The sequence below is a fragment of the Geotrypetes seraphini genome, chromosome 8 (assembly GCF_902459505.1).
Source record: "Geotrypetes seraphini chromosome 8, aGeoSer1.1, whole genome shotgun sequence".
NCBI classification, from domain to species: domain Eukaryota; kingdom Metazoa; phylum Chordata; class Amphibia; order Gymnophiona; family Dermophiidae; genus Geotrypetes; species Geotrypetes seraphini.
This window is the reverse complement of record NC_047091.1, coordinates 116149945-116177418: the sequence shown is the minus strand read 5'-3', so window position 1 is coordinate 116177418 and position 27474 is coordinate 116149945. Positions and strand designations below refer to the sequence as shown.

General features: G+C 42.7%; 1 protein-coding gene across 4 annotated transcripts in view; it reads right to left on the bottom strand.

The window, feature by feature from the left end:
• Nucleotides 1-27474, bottom strand: part of LOC117364739 — a 296082-nt gene that overhangs the window by 31267 nt on the left and 237341 nt on the right. For all 4 annotated transcript variants that reach the window (XM_033954287.1, XM_033954286.1, XM_033954285.1 and 1 more), the window contains 2 exons: nucleotides 26389-27227; nucleotides 25771-25835 (listed from right to left, as the gene is read on the bottom strand). In XM_033954287.1, coding sequence (XP_033810178.1) covers nucleotides 25771-25835; nucleotides 26389-27227 — 904 coding nt within the window. The remainder of the gene's footprint in view (nucleotides 1-25770; nucleotides 25836-26388; nucleotides 27228-27474) is intronic.

Genomic DNA, 27474 nt, shown 5'->3' with positions numbered 1-27474 from the left:
TGGTTTTGAGGAGGCTAAAGTGGACGAGCAGTATAACGTCTTTGATAGGAAGACTGCTGTCGAAAAGGGAGAGTAGGTGGAGGTTTCTTTTTGTTCTTCAATAAAGTATCCCACCTGGTCTCGTGAGCCGATAATTTCTGAGTGGTGGTATCTAGAGATTCGCCAAATAATTCATCACCGAGGCAAGGTGCATTTGCTAGGCGGTCCTGGTGATTGACATCGAGTTCGAAGACACAAAGTCAGGCGACAGCCATTGCAGTGGTCCTGGAAGTCAACTCGAAGGTTTCATAGATCGAGCGGACCAGAAATTTCCGTAGTTGGAATAAACTAGAAGTGTATTGCTGAAACAAAGGAACTTTACGTTCAGGGAGATACCGTTGTAGTGTAGAAACCTGCTGAATCAAATGCTTCAGGTAGAAAGAAAAATGGAAGGCATAGTTACCCGAACGATTGGCCAGCATGGCGTTCTGATATAGACGCTTGCCAAATCGATCCATGGCCTTACCCTCTCTACCAGGAGGGACTGAGGCATACACACTAGCTCCCGCAGCTTTCTTCAGAGTAGACTCCACTAGGAGGGACTCGTGAGAGAGCTGAGACTTGTCAAACCTTGGGATAGGAATTACTTTATACAGGGTGTCAAGCTTTCGGGGAGCTCCAGGAATAGTTAAGGGAGTTTCAAGATTTTTATAAAAAGTTTCCCTCAGAATGTCATGAAGGGGTAACTTTAGAAACTCTTTAGGCGGTTGTTCGAAGTCCAGGGCATCGAGGAATGCCTTGGACTTCTTAGAGTCAGACTCTAATGGGATAGACAGTGTCTCTGACATTTCCTTTAAGAATTTGGAAAACGTAGTCTGTTCAGGCTTACTGCCAGACTCCTGGACAGATGGATCATCGTCATCAGAAGAAACCTCATCGTCGGTACCCAAAGGTTCTTCAGAATTGTCCCAAATATCAGGGTCTCGCACCGATGGTAATCGACCTCGAGAGACTGGAGTCGAGGTGTCACCATGAAGGGACTTCTGCACCGACTTGCCCGACCGCATCGACGCGGTACCTGGTGAAGTATGGGAAGCATGGTGTTGAGTTGGCTCCAAAAACGGTACTGGATCTGAGACCGACTGAACAGTATGATGCGAGGCTCTGGGTTCCGCCGACAATATCGACATGGACACCAAGGAAGCCGAATGGACTGGTGCCGAAAGTGTCGATGCCGATAATATAGGCTGAGTAACAATCGGCACCGAAGGCTCAGACTGAACATGCATTGGAGGTTCGGTGTCAAGAGAGCAGGAAGGAGTTGTTGTAACTTCTCCTTGAGTTGGACCTGCAGTATAGCTGCAATATGGTCGTCCAAGGAAGGCACCGGAACCGCTTTCTTTTTCTTCGGTGCCGCTCTACGCTCCGGAGAGGAGGAGGTCGATGAAGAGGTACTCATCTCAATAGGAGCAGAGCATTTGCGAGGGCGCCTCGAGGTCTGCAGGACTTGGCTCACTGCTGACTCGACCGGAGGACCCATCAGGGCAGGGGAAGGCTTCTTAGCTGGCTTACCTGGAGGATGCGACACCAAAGAAACTTCTTGCGGTGTCGAAAGGGTCGGCACCAATTTGGTAGAAGCACCCGACGTCGGAATGGATGTCGAGGGATCTTCCATCAGGCACCAAAAAGAAGTTTTTGCTGAAGTTGGCGATTTTTCAAGGTGTGCTTCTGGAGAGAAGCACAACGGGTGCAAGATGAAGCCCTATATAGAAACATAGAAGATGATGGCAGAGAAGGGCTACAGCCCATCAAGTCTGCCCACTCTGCTTACCCACCCCCTTTCTATGCCCTAATGACCCAATTTCCTTATCTTGACCCTCGTAGGGATTCCACATGGGTATCCCATTTATTCTTAAAGTATGGCACGCTATACTTGATATATGATCACCTGCACTGGAAGCTTGTTCCAATGATCAACCACTCTCTCTGTGAAGAAATACTTTCTGGTGTCGCCATGAAATTTTCCGCCCCTGAGTTTGAGCGGGTGACCTCTTGTGGCCGAGGGTCCCTTGAGAAAGAAAATATCATCTTCCACTTCAACACGTCCCGTGAGGTACTTAAATGTTTCGATCATGTCTCCCCTCTCCCTACGTTCCTCAAGAGTGTAGAGCTGCAATTTGTTCAGTCTCTCTTCGTACGAGAGACCCTTGAGCCCCGAGATCATCCTGGTGGCCGTCCGTTGAACCGATTCAATTCTGCGCACATCTTTACTGTAATGTGGCCTCCAGAATTGCACACAGTACTCCAGATGAGGTCTCACCATGGCCCTGTACAACGGCATTATGACTTCAGGCTTTCGGCTGATGAAACTTCTATTGATACAACCCAATATCTGCCTTGCCTTAGATGAAGCCTTCTCCACTTGATTGGCAGTTTTCATGTCTGCACTGATGATTACTCCTAAATCTCGTTCTGCTGAAGTCCTAGTTAAAGTTTCTCCATTCAAGAAGTACGTCCTGCATGGATTTCCGCTTCCGAGGTGCATGACCTTACATTTCTTAGCATTGAAGCCTAGCTGCCAGGTTGAGGACCAACTTTCCAATGTAAGCAGGTCCTGCGCCATATAATTCTGTAAACTGCATTCACTTACTATATTACATAGTTTGGCGTCATCAGCGAATAGTGTTATTTTACCTTGAAGCCCTTGAGTCAGATCCCCTATGAATATGTTGAAAAGGAGTGGACCCAGGACCGAGTCCTGCGGCACTCCACTGGTCACCTCCGATGTTTTAGAGAGGGTACCATTAACCACCACCCTCTGAAGTCTGCCACTCAGCCAATCATTGACCCATGCAGTTAGTGTCTCTCCTAACCCCATCGCTTCCATCTTGCTTAGCAGCCTGCGGTGTGGGACACTGTCAAAAGCTTTACTGAAGTCCAGGTACACGACGTCCAAAGACTTTCCCAAGTCCAACTTTCTTGTTACCCAGTCAAAGAAGCTGATGAGATTGGATTGGCAGGACCTACCCTTGGTGAATCCATGCTGACTGGGATCCCGAAGATTACCTTCATTCAAGATTGTGTCCAATTTGCTTTTAATTAGTGTTTCCATGAGTTTGCACACTATTGATGTGAGACTCACCGGTCTATAATTCACAGCCTCTGCCCTGCAACCCTTTTTATGAAGAGGAACGACTTTAGCTAATTTCCAGTCCAGGGGAACTTTCCCCTTACTTAGGGAGAGATTGAATAGCTCAGCCAACGGTTTCGCAAGGACATCGCTCAATTCTCTGAGCACTCTTGGGTGCAAATTGTCTGGTCCCATGGCTTTGTTCACCTTGAGTCTTGCCAGTTCACTGTAAACTTCACCTGGTGTGAACTCAAAATTCTGAAACGGATCTTCTGCACTTTGTGTTGCCTTCAACTGCGGACCGTGTCCCGGTGCCTCACAGGTGAAGACTGAGCAGAAGTATTCATTCAGTAGTTCGGCTTTATCGGAATCTGCTTCCACGTAACTTCCGTCCGGTCTTCTAAGGCGTACTATCCCGCCTGTTAAAGGAAAGATTTATAAACTATAAAGAGTTTTACTTCATGCAAAATTGTCATTTCTTTAATAAGACTAACAATTTTTTCCTGCGGCCCTCCAAATACCTACAAATCTAAAAGGGTTTGAGTTTGAGACTACTGATCTAGAGCAACCAGATTACCAACCCCAGGTAATCTATATTCTGTGAATGACCAGGCCTGTCATGGGTCACGGGGGAAACACGTACATAGCCTTGTCTCTGGCCAAGGCTGTACTAGAGTGTGCATGCCGGCACTTCAGGGCTCAAATCTTCAAGAACCAAGAGACCTTTTTTTGTTGTTGGCTGTCGACTCCTTCAGATCGAATGTCAGATGCCCCCAGCGGCTCACAATGCTATTGAAGGTCTTCAGGAACAAAGACCACTCCCCCAGGTCCAGAGTCTGCGGGCTGAGATAATCAGCCTGCCCATTGTCCACACTTACTATATGGGATTCTGATAGAACTTGCAGGTGAACTTCTGCCCAGAAAAACTGGGCTTCCATTATCAGTGGGGGACTCTTGTGCCTACCTGCTTGTTGACATATGCCACAGTTGGGGCACTGTCTGGAAAAACTCTGACCGCTTTCCAGGGTGTTCTCCAAAGTCTGCAGTCCTAGAAGATAAGCATCAATCATGAAGTGGATGGCCCTCGCAATGAACCCCCCCCCCCCAGCCATAAAGACTGGCATCTGTTGTCAGGATCACCTGAGGATATGTTGAGAGGTAAGCCTTTGGACAATAACTCCATCTGGAGCCACAAACTCAAACTCCACCGTTCAGGCCAGCAGCATCTGGCGCATTCTGGAGAGGGCATATAAGAGCTTTCACCCACGGAACTACCTATGTGGTCACTACCATAGATCCCAGCACCTGTAGATAGTGCCAAGCATTGCTAGGATCTCCAAGATCTGGTGTCTTACCTTCAGTTTGCGTGGCTCAAAGAAAAACATGGCCTTCTGCCATGTTATTTAGTATTTATACACTGCTTATAGCCTAAACAGTTTACAATCAGGTAGTCAAGCATTTCTTCCTATCTGTCCTGGAAGGCTCACAATGGGCAATGGAGTGTTAAGTGACTTGCCCAGGGTCCCAAGGAGCATTGCTGGGCTTGAAGTGGATCCCCCAAGTACTCTAGGGATTGTGTTGGTTCCAGATGGCTCTTCTGAAAATTGATGATCAATCCAGGTCCTGCAGCAGTTGGATGACTTGTGCCACTGCTTTCACACCACTGGCCCGGTTTGAGGCTCAGATCAGCCAATTGTCCAAGTACAGTAACATAGTAAATGACGGCAGAGAAAATCCTGAATGGTCCATCCAGTCTGCCCACTAGTTATACCCATTACAAATACATGCTTAAATTAACTTGTCTCTTCTTTGATATTTCTGGGTCATAGACTGTAAAGTCCACCTGGTATTGTCTTAGTTGACGTCCAAGTTCACTCCAGCCTATCCAACCATCCTGTTTGCAGGATATCTACCATAAAGTCTGGCAACATCCTCATGTTCCAAGTTACTGAAGTTCCCCCATTGATGCCCTCTCCAGCCTATTCTACACCAAGTCACCACATATGGGACACAGACCGTGCACGTCTGTCCAGAACCAGCTTTAGTTCTTTAATTTACATCCTTTGTTTTCTAATTAGAGATCCTCTATGTTTATCCCATGCTTTTTTGAATTTCATCACTGTTTTCCTTTCCACCTCTTCCCTCGGGAGGGCATTCCAGATATCTACCACTCTGTGAAAAAGAATTTCCTAACATTGATCCCGAGTCTTCCTCCCTGTAACCTCAAATTATGCCCTCTAGCTTTATCATTTTCTCTTCTCTGGAATAGATTTGGCTCTATATTAATACCTTTCAAGTATTTAAAAGTCTGTATCAAATCTCTCCTGTCTCTCCTCTCCTCCAGAGTATACATATTTAGGTCTTCCAATCTCTTCTTATACTTCTTTTGGTTCAAACCCCTTACCATTTTCGTTGCATTCCTTTGAGCCACTTCAAGTCTTTTTATATCCTTCACCAGAAATGGCCTCCAAAACTGAACACAATACTCCAATTGCAGCCTCACCGATGATCTATATAGGGGCATCAACACCTCCCTTCTTCTGCATATTATTCCTCTTTCTATACAGCCTAGCATCCTTCTGGCTACAGCCACCACCTGCATGGAAGTGGTTAGGAGAGGTGAAAGGAAGTAGAGAGAGGGGGAGGGAAGCAGATGCTGCATGGAAGTGAGTAGGAGAGAGACAGGTGAACACGCTGTAAGGAAGTAGAGAGGGGAACAGCCACTGGAAAGAAGTGAGGAAGAGAGAGAGGAGAGCAGACGATGAAGGGAAGTGGGGAGGGAGAGAGGGAGGCACAGACATTGGATGGAAGTGGGGAGGGGAGTGGAACAAATGCTGAAGGGAAGTGGGGAGAAAAGAGGGGAGCACATACTGGATGGAAAGAGGGGATAAAGAAAAAAGGGCACATGCTGGATTGGGGAGACAGATACCAGATCTGAAGGGATGAAAGGAGGAGAGAGATGCTAAAAACCATCTGAGAGAAGGTGTGAGAGAAGGAAGGGAAGAAGACAGATGCCAGACCATGGGGGAGCAGAGGGAAGAAAATAGGTGCCAGACCAATTGGGGGGGAGGGAGAGATAGAAGGGAGAGGCAGATAGTTTCTGGTAGATGCATAAAAATAGAGCAGATGCAATAAGGAAGAGGCAGAGAGAAGGCAGACAGCAGATAGAAGGAAGAGAATGACAAGAAGATGAGGAAAGCAGAAACCAGATGACAAAGGTAGAAAACAAAATTCTATTTCTTTTCTTTTTTTGATTTAGGATAAAGTAGTATTGTACTGTGTTGATAAATGTTTATAAACAAAGCCCTGCCAGCGGATGATCTCTTCCTCTAGTTCAGCAGCCAGAATTCTGATTTATAAAATTACAATTGTACATAATACTGTTTCTTTTTATACTTTAATAAAATAAGTTCAATACAAAATTAGTCGAGGCTTGTGTAGATAGAGTCAGATGGTTTGCGGGGATGGGGCGGGGATGGGGCTGAGACGGGGACCGAGCTCCCTGGGATGGGGAACAAGTTTGCGGGAAAGGAGACAGGGACAAATTTTTTCCTTGTGTCATTCTCTACTTAGAAATGCTAATGACAGTAAGCTGAGCAGCAGAAGTCTGAGAAGGTTCAAGCTTCAATATCTGCAAAGATTATGTAATGACTTCCAGCAAAGCCATCAGCTTAAAAAGGCAGCACATTGTCAGGTCCTCTTCTTGGTCATGGGGTGGGCAATTCCGCTCCTCGAGAGCCGGAGCCAGGTCAGTTTTCAGGATATCCACAATATATATGAGATGGATTTGCATGCACTGCCTCCTTGAGATGCAAATCTATCTCATGCATATTTATTGTGGATATCCTGAAAACCTGACCTGGCTCCAGCTCTTGAAGACCAGAATTGCCTACCACTGGTCTAGGGCAGTGGTTGGCAAACCGCGGCTCTGGTAGCCCAACTAGGAGTCTTGTGCGGCCCAGCTTCTCCCTCCCTCCGGCGGGTAGTTTTCTGGCTGGCTTCCTTGCTGCAGTTCTCTATGGGTGGCGTCGGCTCCTTGTGCACGATCTGTAACTGTGTCAGAAGCATTCCTCTGATGTCACAACGTCAGAATGAAGGCTTCCAAATCAGCCGTGAATTGCATGCGAGGAGCCGACGCTGCCCACAGACGACTGCAGCAAGGGAGCCAGCCATTTTGCATGAGTTAGAAGACTACTTTATTGTGATGAACTAACTAACTGACTGAGTTAGCTGTAAGTAGGAAAAGTAATTTCCAAGTGAGATGCTTTGGCAATTAGGGCTCCATCAGCACTAAGGATAGCTTTATGAGAGTAGAGATCATAATGGTTTTGGCCTTGCACGGAACACCAGAAAGAAAACAATTTCCATTTGAAGGCATATAATTTCCTCCTGGAAGGTTTTCTTGCTGCAACACAAATATCCTGAATTGAAAATGGCAGACCCAAGGAAGCAACTAGGCACTGCTTGATTTCCAGACCATCAGAGTTAGAGACCAATGGTTGATTATGTGTAAAGGTTGGAAACACATATCCTTCATTCTATAATGTCAGTACCTAAATGTCAATGTAAGTGCCATTTGCATGCTCAGATTATACAATACTATGACTTACACATACACATTTTACAGATTTGAATATGTTGGGTGCTGAACAGTATTCCATAATCTGAGCACGCAAGTTGCATAGTGGACAACTATAATGTGGGTGGGGCATGGGTATCTCCCATAATAATATAAATGTTATAGAACAGTATTCATACATGCTAAAGTGCTGCATTTATGCCCATGCATTTATACCTGTCATAGACACGGAGTAAATGGCACACATACAGAGGACAGAGTTACAGATGGTGGGCAATGGTCTGAAGGGAGAGAAGTTGGATCTGGGGTGGTGTGGAGGAAGAGGGAAAGAAATACTTGAAGGGAGAACTGTTGGGAAGAGAAAGGGAGAAATGGTAGAGCTGTCATCATCATGAATAGAAAAGACTATGCGAGAAATTTATAGGCAGGTTCAGGATGATAAGTTTTATAAAGTATTGCAATCTGATCCAACTGATATTTTTTTTTTAAATATACCATTTCCAAGAATTCCCATAATTTATGTACCGCCTAAAATTAAGAATAGCTTAGTTGACCTACTGGGTAGACCTATTGTCTTTGGTGTAGGCTTTGTATTGGAACTAGAGAATGACACGGGGAATAAATTTGTCCCCGTCTCCATGAGCTCGATACCTGTCCCCGCAAACCATCTGATCCCATCCACACAAGCCTCAAATATTTTATACTGAACTTATTTTATTAAAGTATAAAAAGAAACAATATTCTGTACATATTCAATATTCTGCCTTGAGATCACGTATGGCTGCCAGAAACTTCTCCTCTGATGCAACTTCCTGTTTCTGGTTGCATCAGAGAACTTTTCGGCAGTCTCACACAACTTGAAGGCTCCAGCTGCTTGCTGAGAGAAAAATAAAAATCGCTGGGGAAGGGGAGGGAGATGCCGTGATTGGGAGGAAGGAGAGTGCTAGACCACAAGATCGGAGATTTTGCGCACATTCCCTCAATTAACAGTGGGAACAAGGACATTCACCGCTCCATGGGGCAATGAATGGCCTTGTCCTCGTACCCGCAGCTACCAGGTTTTTTGCATCCCCGTTTCAGCCGTCTCATTCTCTAATTGGAACCATTGAAAGTTCACAGGCACATTTTTGAGACCTTTTGATTCTATTCTATGTGTAAGATTCAAGTCACATCATTATCATTAAAGAATTAGCTCTTCCTGAGACAGAAATTATTTTGGTAACTTTGGATATTGAGTCACTATATACGAGTTGACTATCCCTCAAGAAGTAAGAGATAAGGCAGGCACTGAGTAACAAGAATAAATTTGAGACTACCTACTGTATTGGCATCATTAGTGATAAAATAAAATAATTTCTTTTTTAAGGTTGTTTTTTAAACAAATAAAGGGCACCGTCATGGGGGCAACTATGGCCCCGTCTTTAGCAAACTTATACATTGCCAACTTTGAGACAATATTCCTGAATGACAGCCCTTTCAAAGAAAACATTTTTTCTTAGCATTACTATACTGATATCTTAATGATTTGGAAAGGCAGTGAGGAAGATCTGATTATACTTTATTAATGGCTGACTACTAAGGATAATTTAAAATGCCAAATGTACTATAGTGGAGAGGAAGTTTCTTTTTTGCATATTAAAATCAGATATGAAGGTGGAACATTTAAGACCACTATGTATCGTAAGCTCACTGACGTGAATGAGCTCTTGCATTATAACAGCTGTCATAATAAAGCAAATTTAAAAATAATTTTCTATTTAGTCAATTTTTTGAGAGTTAAAAAGATATGTTCTGAACCCTTAAATGTAAAGAATCAAACTAAAATAATGGTTTCTAGATTGAGAGGTGCTATCCAGTTAATTACTTCAAAAAAGAAAGTGCTAGGTCTGGAACCTCTCTCCTTGTTATCTGCCGTAAGATGACATTAGAGAAAGTAGTGTGTGCCCTTCACTATGATCACCTATCATATAAAATTACGTATACAAATCCTTAAAAATACTGGCCAATCATTCAAGTGCTGCCACATTTTAAACACAAAGAATTATTAGTCACCTTTAAAAGATATAACAATTTAAAATATATTTTAGCTCCGTCCTGTTTACTGATGCCCCAGAAGACATTTTGTTTGGGGATATTTCCCTTGCCAATTTGTACTGTTTGCAATGTGAGTTTGAAAGCAATTTTAAAAAATTTTTTAAACCTATCCAGGGTCAGGTGAGAAATACGAGTTAAGTCACTATTCTAATTATAAAACAGAGTAGGTAGTTTATGCAGTTGTCTGTGTGGACTTATATATATCGGCAAGACCAAGAGGGCTTTCAATAAGTATATAACAGAACACAGAATTGCAATTAAAAAGAACCTACCTGATAAACCTCTGGTAGCACACACGATCAGCACTGGACATCTTTTTGATGAATTACGCTTCACTGAGTTACAAATAATCAAAAAAGATTGAAGAGGAGGAGATACTAATAGACTGCTCTTTCGAGCTGAACCCTGATTTATTTTTAAGTTTACCACTGTGGTTTCTATGGGATTTCTATCTGTATTTTTATAAGACACCATGAAGAACACATTTACATTCTATGGTTTCTATCTGTATTTTTATAAGACACCATGAAGAACACATTTACAATGCACTTATGATATACACTGTGAACTAAAAAAAACCAAAAACAAAAAACACAAAAAACACAAAAAAACCCACACCAAATGTTTTTTGTCGAACCTTCCACAGAACTCGTTCGATTCTTATGAAATTTAGTGCATCGTGTCTTGAAGTTGATGTAAAATGTTGTAAATATTTCCCACTGCATCACAACACTACTTTGTGAAATTGTTGCTATGCGATATGCGCAGAAGCAGATGATAATTTGTAAACAGTCTCTGAATCAAAATGGTTTTCACTGCAAAGACCGAATTCTGATAAAGAACTTTGTACTGATACAAGATTGTAGCAGTCTATGATTGCTGAAAGATTTCCTACAGAAGGGTTGGAACAAAAAAGGCCTTGATGTGCCACTATGAAAGATCCAACTGAGCCAGGTCGCATTGAACAATACACCAAACAGCAAGAAAGCTCAGTTGCTTACCTGTAACAGGTATTCTCCGTAGACGGCAGGGGAATGCAGCCACACTTGAAAGTGAAGTCCTCTGACGAAGCCTATGTGCCGGTACTCTCTCCTAGATATGGTAAAGTTTTACCGTAGTGGGCATGCGCAGGTATGTTACCTCCGAAGCCCCTCCCCTCAGAACGTTAATTGTGCCCTCTAACTAAAAATATGTATAACTGAGGGGAAAGTGGGCAGGCAAGTATGGCTGCATTCCCCTGCTGTCTACGGAGAATACCTGTTACAGGTAAGCAACTGCGCTTTCTCTGGAGACAAGCAGGTGAGATGCAGGCACACTTGAAGGTGAGTTCTAAGCTTAAGTTAAAAATATGGGAAGTGGAACTCATTAGATTGCAAATAGATGTCTTAGAACAGATTGACCAAATTGGGTATGTTGAGCTGAGCTTTGCTCTAAAGAATAATGTTTGGAAAACGTATGAACTGAAGACCATGTATCAGCATTACAAATGTCCTGAATGGGTATGGAGTGAAGATGTGCTACTGAGGAAGCCATAGCACGTACTTTATGTGCTCCCACAATGCCAAGAGATGGCATCTTGGCTCGTTTATAACAGAAAGAGATACAATGCACTATCCATGTGGAAATCGTCCTTTTAGCAACTGGTTGACCCTGGGTAGAAGGGTTGAAAGAGACGAAAATCTGGTTAGTTGTACGAAAATCAGCAGTACGTTTCAGGTAAAAAAGTAATGCACATCCACAATCCAATGTGTGAAGGATTTCCTCCGCTGGAGAATCATGAGGAGGAGGTAAAAAAGATGGTAAGGTTATATATAGTTTGATTCAAATGGAAGTCTGTAACTATCTTTGGAAGGAACTTTGGATGTGTCCTCATCCATACCTTCGTTGGAAAAAATTGAAAGTAAGGATAGTAAGTTACTAAAGCTTGAAGCTCACTGACTCTTCTGGCTGAAGTTAGTGCTGTTAAAAAGGCTACTTTCTAAGTAAGAAATCCCAACAAAGCAGATCCCAGAAGTTCAAAGGGAGCTGACATGAGTTGATCTAGGACAATATTAAGATCCCATGATGGGGGATGGTCTCTGAGCGGAGGTCTAAGGTTAGAGAGTCCTCTTAGAAAACGAGTCACCAGGGAGTGTTGACAATATGAGGATGGTATGCTGAAATTGCTGAAAGGTGAAATCTGACCGAGTTGGATTTCAGGCCAGACTTGGATGGATAAGTGCAATAAGTAGGTTAAGAGGGATGGGACTGAACATTGGAGAGGATCTTGATACTGAGAAGATACCCAAATTGAGAAGCGTTTCCATTTGGGCTGGTAAGACTTTCTAGTGGAAGAATGTCTGGCTGCGAGAAGTATAGTTTTTACTGATTGGGAGACTGGAACAGTGTCTAAGATGATGTCTCAATTTCCACGCTATGAGGTTGAGGCTGCGAAGGTTGGGATGCAGCAGATGCCCGTTGTGTTATGAAAGTAGAAACAGATGATGTCCCAATGGATGGGGTGGAGTATCGAGAAGTGTAGGAATGCAGGTCTGATAGTTCTGATACAAGGCAAGCTCAGCACACTGACCTTTCGCCCTTGTGAATGAATACTGAATCATTCCTCATTCCCTCTCCCCTCTTGCCACATAGTCATTCTTAGTGAGGAAAAATGTTAGCACCTTGTGACAGAATGCTGAGGCATTCTCCCCTCCCCTTTTGTCACAAGACCCCCGTCACACATTTACCCTTATCTTATTCTTTATCTTGTTTAAGTATTCCTTATATGGGCAGCAAACAGACTGCCTATGTGCAAATGCAGGCCTCTGTCACGCGCTGAGCTTAAGGAGCATGCATTATAACCTTTAGACTGTCACATGCTATAGTAAGCTTTTAGACATATTAGATGTGTAATGCATTCAGATGTCACGTGAGATAGTTGCTTTGAGAATCACATTAGATATGTATACAAGGGAGTTACCTTGGTATAATCCGCACTGTAAATGCATGATGAAACTGTAACCTTGCAAAGCATTAGCTAAGTAATTAAGGGAGTTAAGAAACTCAATAAAAGGATTAGAAGGCTCCCATTTAGGGTCGCCTCATCCCAATCTGAGTCCTGTGTGAAGCCTCTTTCCTACAGAGAAGGTCCTGGAGTAGAGAATACCAGATCTGCCTGGGCCAACAAGGGGCAATGAGGATTAAGTGAGCCTTGTCCTTGAGGGCTTTGCGAAGGACCCTGGAAATGAGAGGAACTGGAAGGAAGGCATAAAGGAGATGTTGGCTCCATGGAATGGAAAACGCATCTCTTGTGATGGCCTGTGGAGCTAGGCGAAAAGAACAGAATCTTTGGCATTGTGAATTTTCCTCAGTAGCAAACAAGTCTATCAGCGGGGTTCCCCAAAGCTGGAACAGATGATGAAGCACGGCTGGGTTTAATGTCTACTTGTATGGGCCGAATTTCCTGCTGAGCTAATCTGCAAGGATGTTGTCTTCTCTAGGGATGTAAATCGCATGCAAGTCTATGGGAAGTAATAGCGCAAAGGTCCAAAGAAGGTAAGCTTCTCTGCAAAGAGGGAGGAAACTGGATCCCCCTTGCTTCTTCAGATAAAACATCACAACTTGGTTGTCTGCTTGAATTAGAATGCGACGACTGGGAATGTAAGAAGTGAAAGCTTGAAGAGCATAGTAGATTGCTCAAAGTTCCAAGTGATTTATGTGCAGACGTGTCTCTGCCGTTGTCCATTGGCCTTGAGTTTGAATTTGGTCCAAATGTGCTCTCCAGCCCTTGGTGGAAGCATCGGTTGTGATGGTGAGTTGAGGGGGGAGAGATTCGAATGGGCAACCCTCTTTTAGGAAAGGGGATTGAGCCCACCATAGAAGTGAAGCCTTGATGTGTGCCGGAAGGGGAATGTTTGTGGAAAGCGGTTGGACACGCTGATTCCAGTGCAACTTTAGGTGCCATTGGAGAGGACGCATGTGAAGTCTTGCATGGGGCACCAGGGATAGGGATGCAGCTATATGATGAAAGATGTTTCTTGCTGTAGTTCAAGATGACCGTCTGAGATGGGAGACTAATCTGATTATGGTCTGATGTCGATCTTCTGGTAGGGAGGTCTTTGCTGTAATTGTATTGATGCTTGCTCCAATGTATGTGAGTTGTGACTGGTATGAGTTGTGACTTCTGGAAGTTGATGAGAAAACCAAGATCTTGTAAGGTCTGAATGGTGAAGTGGATGGTTTGTCACAACTGTTCCTCGGAATGCACTATGAGAAGCCAGTTGTCTAGGTATGGAAAGACTGCATGATTGTGTCTCCGCAGATAGGCAGCTACTACCTCTAGACACTTTGTGAAAATCTGAGGAGATGAGGAAAGGCCAAAGCAAGACCTTGTATTGGTAGTGGTTGTTGAGAAATTTGAACCGAAAGAATTTTCAGTGTGTGTGATGAATAGGAATGTGGGTGTCGGCATCCTTGAGGTCCAGGGCAGCTAACCAATCATTTTTTTCTGAGGACCAGTAGAATGGATGGAAGAGAAATCATTCTAAACTTTTCTCTTTTTGAAGCAGGCATTTAGTGGGCGAAGGACAAGAATAGGATGGAGACCTTGAGTCTTTTTTTAGGATTAGAAAAAATCTGGAATAAAACCCTAGATTTGCTTGATGATGGTGTACTTCTTCAATGACACTGGATTGAAGAAGAGATATTTCCTCTTAAAGCTGTGGAATGTGATGAGGAGGTATGATGGATGGTGGAGGAGGATGGTTGGCTGGATAGTGAGAAAGGAAGTTGAGGGAGTATCCTTGAGATATGATGTCGAGGACCCATTTGTCCGTTATGATTCGCTGCCATGCTGAGAAAGTGAATTAGCCCCCCCCCCCCCCCGGTAGTTTGTCAAAAACTAGGATTAGGTTTAAGCAGAGGAATCTGGGATGTAGCTAATTATTTCCCATTCATTGGATGTGCCTTTTGTTAGTAAGCAACACCTTGTGATCTTGGAAAAGGTGGTTTGTTATAAGGAACAAAGTATCTGCGTGGATAGTACTGCTGGAAAAATTACTGGTGGTAAGCTCTGTGATAGGACGAATTAGAAGGTCGACGAAATTGTTGAGATTGATCTGAAGAGGAAGCTGAAAGCTCATGAATGGTTAAAAAAAATCTTCTTTGAGTTGGGAAACAGTATCCTTAACTTTCTCGTCAAAAAGACTATCTCCTAAGCAGGGAGCATCTGCCAATCTATCATGGAGATCTTCTCTAAGGTCTGACGCTTTGAGCAATGCTGTATGACAAGATGCAATTATTACAGCTGTAGTACGAGATATCATATCATAAGCATCATAGTTAGTTTTGATAAGATGGTATATTGATTCCTTAAGGGCAATCTGTAGGTACCATACCTAGGGGAGAGTACCGGCACTTAGGCTTCATCAGAGGACTTCACCTTCAAGTATGCCTGCATCTCCTCTGCTTGTCTCCAGAGAAAAGAAGAAATAAGCCAGACAACTGTGCTTAGGATAATTCATGACAATCTGAAATTAAAGTGTCTTAAAAGTGTTGTGCCCAATAGTTAAATTTACACAACAAAGACATCCGCCTGAAACGGTGCAAGTAGCTTTTGACCAAGTACCCAGAGCATAACATCAGCTTCATCTGGTTTACAGATGAAAAGATATTTACAATAGCTCCACTGATTAACACAACACTTAAGCATGAAGTTAATGTCAAACACCTACTACGAACCTGCTTGACCTTGAGCCAATCAGTCATGATCTCAGTTGCAATCTCGAAACTCAAATTCAAAGATCTGTTCTTCATCAATCCTGGGATTAAAGATAAATGGCGCATACTACTGGGACATCCTCTTGACGCAGAAGCTGTTGCCAGAGATTTGTTGCATGTCAGGAAACTACTTTATCTTCCAACAGGACAATGCCCCAGCATATTGGGCAAAGGACACCGCAGAACTGCTACATCGGGAGACCTCAGACTTCATTGGTCCAGACCTGACCTGCGAATTCACCAGCCCTAAACCCAGTTCACTACCGAATCTGGAGGCTGATACAGGAACATGTCTACCAGACAGCGATATCTGACAGCAATAGCACCTCATCTCTGTTTGGGCTGAGCTGAAGTAGAGTATCGTTGACAAGTCCATAGATCAATGGCAGCCAAGGCTGAAGGTGCTTAATTGAAACATTACTTTTTACTTTACATTTTTCTACAAGATATGCCCTAAAACCTTTTGATGTGTTTTTATTCAGTTCACAATTTATTTTCAAAAGGCACTGTTGTGCTATAGTGGGAAATATTTACATTTTATATCAACTTCATTCATGACACAACACACTAAATTTCATAAGAATCGGCCAAGTTCTGTGGAAGATACGACAAAAACATTTTTAGTTTTTTTTGGGGTTTATTTGTGCTTTCAATTATTTATGCTATATATGTTAATATGTAGCCATCGTAATCTATCTTTTACAATGAAGAATTCCCACATACCTGTCTTTACCTAGTTTTTACAATGCTTTCCCCTTTAGAACAGCACTTCCTGGTTCCAATTACTTCATTTGCGTCATTGGAATGCAAAAAAAATGGCCACTGAAACACATGGAACATTTTTAGCACTTTTAAGTCATATGTACTTAAGGCCTCTTTTACAAAGATTTAAAGGGCTTCGGGGCTGTTGCCGTGCGGCTTTGTAAAAGAGGCCGTTAGTGTTTTGAGGTGTTATTTTTTTTAATTTATTTATATTTGGGGGATATACTCCTTTACTCCTTGTTAAATGCACTTTCTAAACATTTAGGCCAAATTTTGAGCTTTCTAAATATTTTATTTAAACATTGTTAAAATCAAGTCCTTTCGCCACACAAACACTAGCGAGACAGACAGATTCACTTTTACCTGGCATGGATAGTTGCTTTATCTGTGAGTACAGGATAATTTTTGCCCTTAATACAGATACATTTTTAGTGTCTTGAATTTGTGTGTCAAAATGCTGTTCATTTTATTTTTTTAATTTAGGTGTGTATTTGGAAAGAATTTGCTTTAAAGGGGAAAGTGTATTGTAATTCCCTTTTAAGTAGGTGTTCCTTGCTGGTGTCTTACATGACTATGATCATTGTTTTAAATTCTAGAATGTGAGCACTTTGTGCACTTGTTGAATGTTATGATACACCATCAATTACTGTTTATGAAAATGAATGTTGCTCTGGAATTATGCCCATATGTACTTTCACTTGATATTTGTCAGAGCTAAATTTATGGCACTCAAATTTTGTACTGTTTATACACATCTTTTTTTCGTTTTAAAGAGGTATTTTATGCAGGTTCCTTTATCATACCTGATTGTTATTTCATAACTTCTCCCATGTCTGTCTCAACTGCAGTTTATGGACTTTTCCTCCAGGACCTTGTCCAAACCATTTTTAAAACCAGTTATATTAACCGTTCTTACCACATCTTCTGGAAACGCATTCCAGAGCTTAACTACTCTCCGAGTAAAGAAATATTTCCTCCTATTGGTTTTAAAAGTATTACTCTTGAAAATCTTGATGCAGTTAAAAAAAAAAAAAAAAAGATCCACTAGTACCCGTTCTACACCACTCAGGATTTTGTAGACAGTGATCATATCTCCCCTCAGCCATCTCTTTTCCAAGCTGAAGAGCCCTAACCTTTTTAGTCTTTCCTCATATGAGAGGAGTTTCATCCTCTGTATCACCTTGGTCACTCTTCTTTGAACCTTTTCTAGTGTCACTATATCTTTTTTGAGATAAGGAGACCAGAACTGAACGTAGCACTCAAGGTGAGGTCACACCATTGAGCGATAAAGAGGCATTCTAACATTCTTAGTTATGTTTACCATCCCTTTTCTAATAATTCCCAATATCTTGATTGCTTTCTTGGCCGCCACTGCACATTGGGTGGAAGGTTTCAGCGTATTGTCCACGACTACACCCTGATCTTTTTCTTGAGCACTGAACCCCAAGGTGGACCCTAGCATCCAATAACTATGATTTGGATTATTCTTCCCAATGTACATCACTTTGCATTTGTCCACATTAATTTTCGCCTACCATTTGGATGCTCAGTCTTCCAATATCCTAAGGCCTTCCTGCAGTTTTTCACAGTCCACATGCGTTTTAACAACTTTGAATAGTTTAGTGTCATCTGCAGATTGAATCACTTCACTTGTCGTTCCAATTTCCAGATCATTTATAACTTAAGTTAAATAGCACCAGTTCCAGTACAGATCTCTGCAGCACACTAAGTTTCCAAGTTTTATTAAAATTTGATTAAACGCCTATCAGGAATTCTAAGTGTTTTACAATGCTAAAAAAAGGGAACACAATCAAAAGACAAATTTAAACAAGACATAATATTGACATACAATTAGACGAGAGGTAAGTGGAGAGAACTATTTACCCTCCTCCAATGAGAAAAATGGCTATTTAACCCTATCCTTTGTTCTCTGTCCTTTAATCAATTCTTTAATCCACAATTGAACATTGCCTCCTATCTCTCATGACTCTAATTTCCTCAAGAGCCTCTTATGGGGAACTTTATCAAAAGCTTTCTGGAAATCTAAATACACTACAACAGTTTATTCACACCTTCAAAGAAATCAAGCAAATTGATGAGGCACGAACTCCCTCAGCTGAACCCATGCTGACACTGTCTCATTAAATCATGTTTTGTCTACATGTTCCACAGTTTTATTTTTTATAATTGTTTCTACAATTTTGGCTGGTACTGAGGACAGGGTACCAAGGCAGGGTAATTCCCCTGGAACCCTTTTTAAAAATTGGTGTATCACTGGCCACCCTCCAATCTTCAGGTACCACAGATTTTAGAGACAGGTTACAGATCACTAATAACAGATTGGCAATTTCATGTTTGAGTTCTTTCTGTATCCTGGGATGTATACCTGGTCCAGGTGATTTATCACTGTAATAGCCTCTTTCACTTGCCTGCCCCTGGTCGAATGCTGCTTAAGGGCTACCAGCACCAGGTGCTTTTTGAGAATATATACTGAAGCAATGGCCTTTTAATGTACCAGACTATTGTAGCTTTTGATTCTGCTTTCCCTCATTTCTATCCTCTGAAAAGTGTGAACAATCTGAGTGCTGAAACTCTTACTTGTGCAACGCCCTTTTGAAATCCAGCTGATCTAACTTCTGTTATCTCTACCACCTTTTGCCTCACCCAAGACTGGCAAGGTGATGCTCTGGTTCACATGAAATGTTGAGTCCACCGTAGGGATAAAGGAGGGAACAAGACACAACACTACCTTTTCTCTCTCTGCAGTCTCAGAGCTGAAGAAATGGTGACAATTTTCAGAGTTATACCTTTCAGTGTACTCTGGTACAAGGGCTCAAAGGGAGACTGTACCTAAGGCTGACGAGATTCAAATCCCATGGTGGAACCAGAGGCCACTGAATGGGCTGAATGAGCCTTACGCCTCTCAAAAAACAAACCACATCCAGATGTAAGACTAAATACCATGCCTCAAACCAAGCCATAACATGCCAAGGTTGCCACTTGCACCTTCAGGGAAGCTAATGGCAGACCCCTGACCAGACTATCCTGTAATAACTCTAGAACAGGGGTGTCCACCCTTTTGGTTTCCCTGGGCCGCATTGGCCGAAAAAAATGTTTCTGGGGCCACACAAACGCGTAAACGCTGCAGCAAGACAGAGGAGGGAGCCGGCAAGACAGTAAACACCTGGGGGCAGCAGAGGAAAACACTGCATCGTCCTCGACCAGGGCCACACAAAATACTTCATGGGGCCGCAGGTTGGACACCCCTGCTCTAGAATCTCAGCTATAGACAATCTTCAATGGAAGCAAATTCCAGTTCTGACACATGTATGATTTTTTGTGCTAAATACAGAAATACAATGCTAACACTGGGATTAAAAACTGTCGGTTTTTAGAACTTGCTGCTCACATTAAAAAAATAATCTGCACACATCCACCACTCCTCAGAAGCAGTATTAATCACAAGGGCCCATCTCTGAGGTCCTCAGAGATGGGATGCTTTTTATAACTATCTTGGTAATCTCCTGATACCTAGCAGAAGGGTCAGAGCTGGTGTAACACCTTCTTAGCCCAACAAAAGCAAGCTCTAACGATCAAAGCTCTCCACAAATCACTGCCTGTCAGGTCATGTCAGAAATGAAGTTGTTTGAGAAAGGCCTCAATCCTATGGTCCTGAGGGTCCCTTCAGTGCTCATTCCCCTTTAACTAGGAGAGTAATTCTCTTTTGCAGTGGACACCAATGCATCTGCTTTAGGGAGCCTCAAGGTTTCCTTATCTTCTCCAGCTTGCAGTTCATTTCTAAGAAAAGTGCTCAACACTAAGGAATCGTCCCCTGTGGCAAGCCTTAGGGATCTCTTGACCAGCTCCTTCTGGTCCATAATTCAGGACTAGAACTTCTGACACAGCTAATCCATTATTATCCAGGTCCTCTAACCACTCCAGCCATGGTCATTTTGACTTCCCAACCACCCACTTTATACAGGAGCCCCAATTCATCTGGTGGTGTCCCTCTTACCTTTGCCACATGCCAGTCCAGGGAGGGGTTCTACTATCTCAAGCTGCAGCAGATTCTCCAAAGTGCAGCATGTTTCAAAGGTAATGGCAATTCCCACCAAAGTTGAAACTGTAGCCCTTATCTGAATCTGGCCTGATAATAGCTGCCTCCCTTGCACCACAGGCCACTTCTAATATTGGCTCAGTAACTGAATAACATGCTCCTCAAGTGACCAGCATAGCCAACAACTTGCTCCCGGCCCTTCTAACTAGCACCATAGAGATACTCCTCCTGCTTCCACACTAGTTGCCAAGCTGTGGTGAGCAATTAACTGGCCATCAAATAACTCAACTACTGCTTACTTTTGTTGCCAGCAGTCCCTAAATGGCACACAATAGCCCTCACACCCAGCCCATGTACCCTGGAAGGGAAACAGAGAAGAGGATGGGTGGGGGGATGGGACCTAGCATGTTGAGGATGATATCCCGAAGATGAGGGGACACTGTAAACCTCTACTCTACTGGCCTGATACTCAATGGTACCTCAGATGGAGAAAAAAAAAATAGGAAAAGAAAGGAGCGCTCAAAAAACTTGCTAGTTATTTTATTTAAGACACAAATCTGAAAATGAGGGCTCCAGAGACCTTCCTAAGTCAACAAGCCTACCAGTTTAACCCAGACTGCACTGACTTATGTCTATTATCTGCTGGAAACTGAGAAATACTGACTGGCTGGAGACTGCATGAGACGGTAATAGATTTAATCAGAAGCCAGACGTATGTGCATAACCCAAATGTCAGGATCAGTCTGGAGGAATGGTAAGGAAAATTAATCTTCTCTCTGGCTTTTGGTCTGCCGATCCTTACCTCTTGAAAATGCAGGTTCGATCTCATCTGTACTACCCATCAAAATCCATGCAAGTCACTTAATGCCTACTCTATAAAATATTCTGCTGGGCTCTCTCTAAATATACACCTAGCTCCAGGTCCCAAAGAAGTAGCATAAATAACCATTGTCTTGTTTCTCAGATCCTGTGTATCTATCAAGTGCTTAGAAACAAAAAAGCAGTTGTTTGAGGGGGTGGTTAAATTGTGAGCCCTCCAGGGACAGAAAGATACCTGAATATATACATCAATGTTAATTTTCAGACTTGCAGATTTCATATACATTCAGGTACAGTAGTTATTTTTTCTCCCTGAAGGGCTCACAGTTAACAACCCCCCCCCCCCAAAAAAAAAACAACAAAAAAAAAACCTAAAACAAATACACACAAAAAAGAGCTGAAGTGGGATTTGAACATGGGTCCCTTGGTTCTTAGTCTACTACACCAAATCATTAGGCAACTCCTGAAGCTGTGAGCCTGAGATCTCTTGCTAGTTTCATATTTGGAGGAGGAAGGGGGATTAGGGATAGCTGTTTAATAAGAACATCTTTCTGTAATATGGCCATGTCAAATACCAGATCTAAATACAAAATCCTTTTGGGCATGGTGTCCCTTCATTTTCTACAATCAGAGATGGACATCCATATTTTGGTCCCTCCCTAGTCCTTTCCAAAAAAGGCCCAGACCATGCTCCCCCATCTTTGTGTTATGGACATACAGCAGCTTTAGACAGCCATATCCTGTCTTTATAAAATCAGGATTTAGACATCCATGCAACATGGACATTTAAATGCCTGTTTTCAGATGTCCAAAACAAGAGCAGAGCTTCTAAAACAGCCATCATAGTCTTTATTATATAAAATGCTATCCAGTAAAAAGAGATTAGGTTCTTGGTAATATTTCTAGTAGATAGATGTGTCATTCTGGACAGACAGGTAATATCCCCCATATTCATGAGCTGTGCAAAAGGAACCCACTCCAGCTTTTGAATTTCTTCTCCTTCACTAGAGATGTCTGCTGCCCTCTTCAGTTTGTACCAAAGCAGGCAATAGTCCTATATAGAAACACATGTGAAGGAGGAGCACGAGAAAATTCCCAGAACTACAATTCTATTCTACTCTAAAATTATAAAACAAACATGCTAAACATTGCCATTGAACAATTGAAACACCGAACAATCATGCCAAACATTTATGGAGCAAGAGATTTATTTATTAATTATAGCAATATATTATTCTTTATACCCTTAAGGTCTGACTGACATCCAAAATTTCAGTTTGGACTCAAAATGTCTAAGTCAGTAGGCAGGCACAGGACATAACTGACAGGATGAGGCTCCAAAATGATACACCTATCTACTAGAAAAGATATTAGCAAGGAAGAACCTAATCTCTTTCTAGTGAAATATTCTAGACAGACGGGATATTCAAAAGCAGTTCCAGAAATCTAGTGTGGACCTCTATGTTGGCTCGTAACACTGACGGCCCAAAGATGGTGTCCTCCCTTGCCACTACATCCACTCTGTAAAACCTGAAAAATGTATGTAGAGTGGACCAAGTCACTGCCAAACAAATTTCCTCGGGGAAGACCACTCGAGCTGCTACCCATGAATAAGCCATGCTTCTGGTCAAATGTGTCTTCATGGAGACTGGTGACTGTTTCCACAAGCAATATATGCTGAATAAATGGTCCTCTGGATCCATCTGGAAATTGTGGCCTTGTATGCTGGTGTACTGTGTTGAGGCTGAGTAGGGAGCAAAAAAGATGGTCAAATAGATGAACTCATTAGTAACCGCAAGATATTGTGGAAACACTCTCCAACTTTTTCAGAATCCAGTCCTTCTTAGAACCTTTGGACTGGAACATCGGCAAACTGACCTCTTAATTGATGTGGAAAGCCAAACAACTTTCGGCAAAGGGATGGAACAGTGTGTATAGAAACTCCGGCCTCTGTAATCTTGAGGAAGGGCTCTCTGCAGTAATGAGCCTGTAGCTCCAAGACACTTCTTGCTGAGGTAGGGACCATGAGAAAGAACGACTTGAGCGTTAGATTTATCAAGGACGTTTTCTTCAGTGGCTAGTATGGCGCCTGACTGAGTCCATGTAAAACCATATTGAAGTTCCATGATGGAAAAGGATGTTTTACTGGGGTCCTGAGATTCAGCATCCCCTTCAGAAATCAGGCTATGTCCGGATGAAACTCCAAGGAAACTTTACGCTTTTGAGCCTTGATGCATGAGAATCCCACTACTTGGACACCACTGTAAGACCCTTGTCAAATAAAGGAAGGCTAACACTACCGAGATCAGAGCCAAGAAAGGCTCCGCCTTCTCCCTAATGCAATTAACATAAACAGAGACCGGTGTAAGCTTTTTGCCCCTCACAGCAATCCCTACTTCTGAGTATCCTTTGAGCGCTAATGCCACGTGGTCAAAAGCCATGCTGTAAGAGCAAAGTGATCCAGATCTACTATGACCACTGGCCCCCGAGAAAGGTCAGGCTGCACTGGCAGTCTGAGACCTGCACCCATCTGAAGACGCACTAGATCCGCATGCCACAGTCTGTGTGGCCAACCAAGTGTGGCCTGCAAGTCTGTTGAACATTAGCCCTATCATGGGCCACAAAGGCAATATGTGCAAGAACTCATGCTAAGGCCAAGGCTGGACCAGAGTGTCCAGACCTACATTTCCGGCCTTGAATCTTCAGTTGAAGAAGCAGCCCCCCCCCCTCCTTGCTTCTTTCTGTCGCCATCATATCGAACACTGGGTGACCCCAGCAACGAACAATGGATTGGAAGGCTGTGGCAGACAGCTTCCATTCTCCTGGATCTAGGGTTCGTTGTCTGCTGAGAAATTCAGCCTGGACATTGTCTACTCCCACTACATGTGCCACTGAAAGTTTGAAGATGACATTCTCTCCATCAGAACAGAGAGCAAGCCTTCAGACTCAGCTACGCACTCTTAGTGCCTCCCTGGCAACTGACATACGATATTGCATTAGTTTGTCCAAGAAACCTCACACCGCCAAGTCCCTCCAGACTGTAGTCCAACGTCAACTGAATGGCTTGAAGCTCCAATCCATTAATCGACCACTTCTGTTGGGAGACTGACCAACGTCCCTGGATTGGATATCCATTGCAGTAAGCCTCCCCCCTCCCCCAACCAAACAGGCGTCACAATTACCCATAAAGCTATTCTGAGAGGCATGCCCCCTGATAACGACTGTGAGCGGAGCCACCAGCTCAAACTGCCCGAGCTAACAAAGTCCATGGCAGACATCTGCAGAATCCGACTGTGGTGACCAATGCGATAGAGAGCTCAACTGACCACAAGACCACGTCTATCCTGGCTGCCATGGAGCCAAGCACTTGGGTAGTGTCCCACAGATAGAGCTGACTAGGCCAACAAATTTGTTATCTGGGTACACGGTTTCTGTGTGCCTCTGGAAGATAGACATGGTTCTCTACTGTACTGAAGATTTCCAGGTATTGGGACAGAACTAGTTGGCTCTTTCAGAAAGTCACTACACAATACCGGCTCTGCAGGACCCAGATCATGTGAGTAACTGCTTGTTCTCCTGAGAACAACAAGGTTCCGATCAGCCAATCATTCAGGTATGGATGCACCTGAAATTCTGTCCTGCGCAGATGCACGGCTACCACCACCATCACCTTGGTGAACATGTGAGAACTGGTAATAGCACTCCAGGATATGAAATCTCAGGAACTACCTGTGTTCCTGAAAGATGGAATATGCAAGTAGGCCTCTGACAAATCCAAAGAGACCAGAAATTCCCTCAGAGCCACTATGACTAACTGCACTGTCTTCATGCAAAAGCACAGGACTTTCATTGCTACCTCGACATGCATTGACATGCATGAGATCCAGAATGGGTCTTCAATCCTCTGAGTATGAGTGTCAGAGCAGTTACCACCGCTGCTGGCACTAAAACCCACGCTACGCATTCATAAAAGAGGGGGGGGGGGGGTTAATGTGTAATTTTTCATAAAAGAGGGGGTAAGTTTTATATTACAATTTGCTGCAAACAAAACATAAAACATTTAAAAAATATAAAGATATAAGATATTATTTTCAGGTGGTATATATTAGTTATATATGAATTTGGGAGGGGGTAGGGGTTAAATCTTATTGGTGTATGATATTGAAGATTTTTCAAGTGATGTTGTATTATAATTGTTTGATATTTACTGTACACTTGATGTAAGTTATAAAATGAATAAAGAATTTACAAAAAAATATAAAGATCTCAATCCTGCCCAAAATTGCACAGAGCTGTCAAACACACAATTAAGTTTTACCAGAAATAATTTTTTAAATCTCCAATTATATATAGCAAAATTAAAACATCAATAGAAATTTCTAAAATGTAATTTTTACTAATCTTCTAAAAGCCCTATAAATTATTTTCTACATAATATTAAGGGAAAGATCATTTCATTATTTTAATCACTCTAAGGTCATTCTTTTAATCACTCTAAAGACAATTATCCTATCTGCTGTTTTCTTACAATGATTAACTATTGGAAAAATTGAATGTGTGTACAAACTGATACATAAAAGTTCTTTGCTTTACCGTCCTCCTGGGTCTTCCTGGACGACCACGTGGTTTCTCACTGCTAGTTCTGGCAGGATCCTCAACTAAAGTTCAGATACCCCCCCCAAAAAAAAATTAGAATTGAGCATTCTTTTTTTCCTGCAAGGTTTAAGTCAACAGCATGCAAAATACTCACATACAAACACCCAATAAATACATAAAAGTTTGCTATTTAATGAATAGACATTACGTAAGCATTTCTCAAACAAACATTTTCCAGCTTTTTTGAAATCCAGCAATCCAGCTTAGTTGGATAAATCCTGGACACAAAGAAACCTGGGTACAACAGACATATATGCAGAAAATAGAGACAGAATAAAACCCTAATGATGATCTCTGGCAAGCACCCAGAAACAAACTGTGTGCACTAAAGAACATTAACTGGACAATGGAAAAACTACAAAATTACAGCTATATGCTCCACATCAAAAAGGGAAAATATGATGATGTTCTAAAGCAGGTCCATTTGTTATTCAGGAATTCATTTTCTATGCCTATCAAAGACCCGACATCAGGACAACTTACAGAGAACAGATGCTTCAAACTGGACCACTCAAAAATCCATCCCCAATACTGAAGTTTAAGGTGAATACGTACCTTGTGCTTCCTCTATTGGCTTGGGGGAGCCTGCAGGCTGCTGCAGAGGTCTACTACCTCTCTTTCGTGTTACAGGGCCAAAAGTATTAGCAGTTGCATCTTGGGAAAGAGGTGGACTATCATCATCAGGTGCTACTGCTGCCTCATCTCCTGACTCCACCTTCATTTCTGTGTCTTCACTAGGCTGAGAGGATGACTCTTCAAATTCAACCTCAGATTTTATCAAGTCAGTCTCTTCTGGCTTGAGCTCTTTCAATCCTAACTCTGGCTCATCAGTATATGTCTCCAGTTCTCTCTCTTCCATAACAATCTCCTTCCTTTGTTCCCCCTCAGTCTCTGTGGGAGCTGGTGTGGGAGTCCCCTGAGTCTCCATGGGAACCTGTTCAGCCTCTGAGATAACCAATGGAGAAGAATTCTCAGCCTCTGGGGAAACTGGCATTGTAGCCTCTTCAGCCTCTGGGGAAGTTGACATAGGAGCCTCCTCAGCCTCTGGGGAAGCTGGTGCAGAAGCCTCCTGAGCTTGGCGTGCCAGCACAGCCTGTTGTGCTGGTGAGGGAGCTTGAAGAGTCTTAACAGCCAATTGAGGAGCTTGCACTTTAGTGGGAGCCTCCTGAGTCTCTGGAATCTTGGATTCCTCCAGACCAGGTCCAGATTTTTCCTGCTGCTGCTGCTTCAAAATCATGGGTTCTTCTGTCGCAGACTCTGAGTCAGAACGATCTACCTCATCTTCCTGCGCTTTTAAAGCTTCCAAATAGGAAGATTTGCCCATGGCTCGACAGACTTCTATTACCTTCATCCGGTAGTATCTGTATGCTGCACTTTTTCTTGAATTTAAAAACCTAAAGTGAACAAAATTAAATATTTATAATTGCTGAATGTAATTCACTTGCAATGGTCAGTTTAACACATGAAAAAACAAAATACACCTCTCCCTCCGAATCCGCAGTTTCAGCATCTGCAGAGTCGGTTATTCATGATATTTTTTATTTTTTTTTTTGGGGGGGGGGGGGGTCAATTTTTTTGCCTATTTTTAAACCTTAGCTGGTGGTCTAGCAGGTTTTTGGGGCAGAGTGATCTTCCTACACT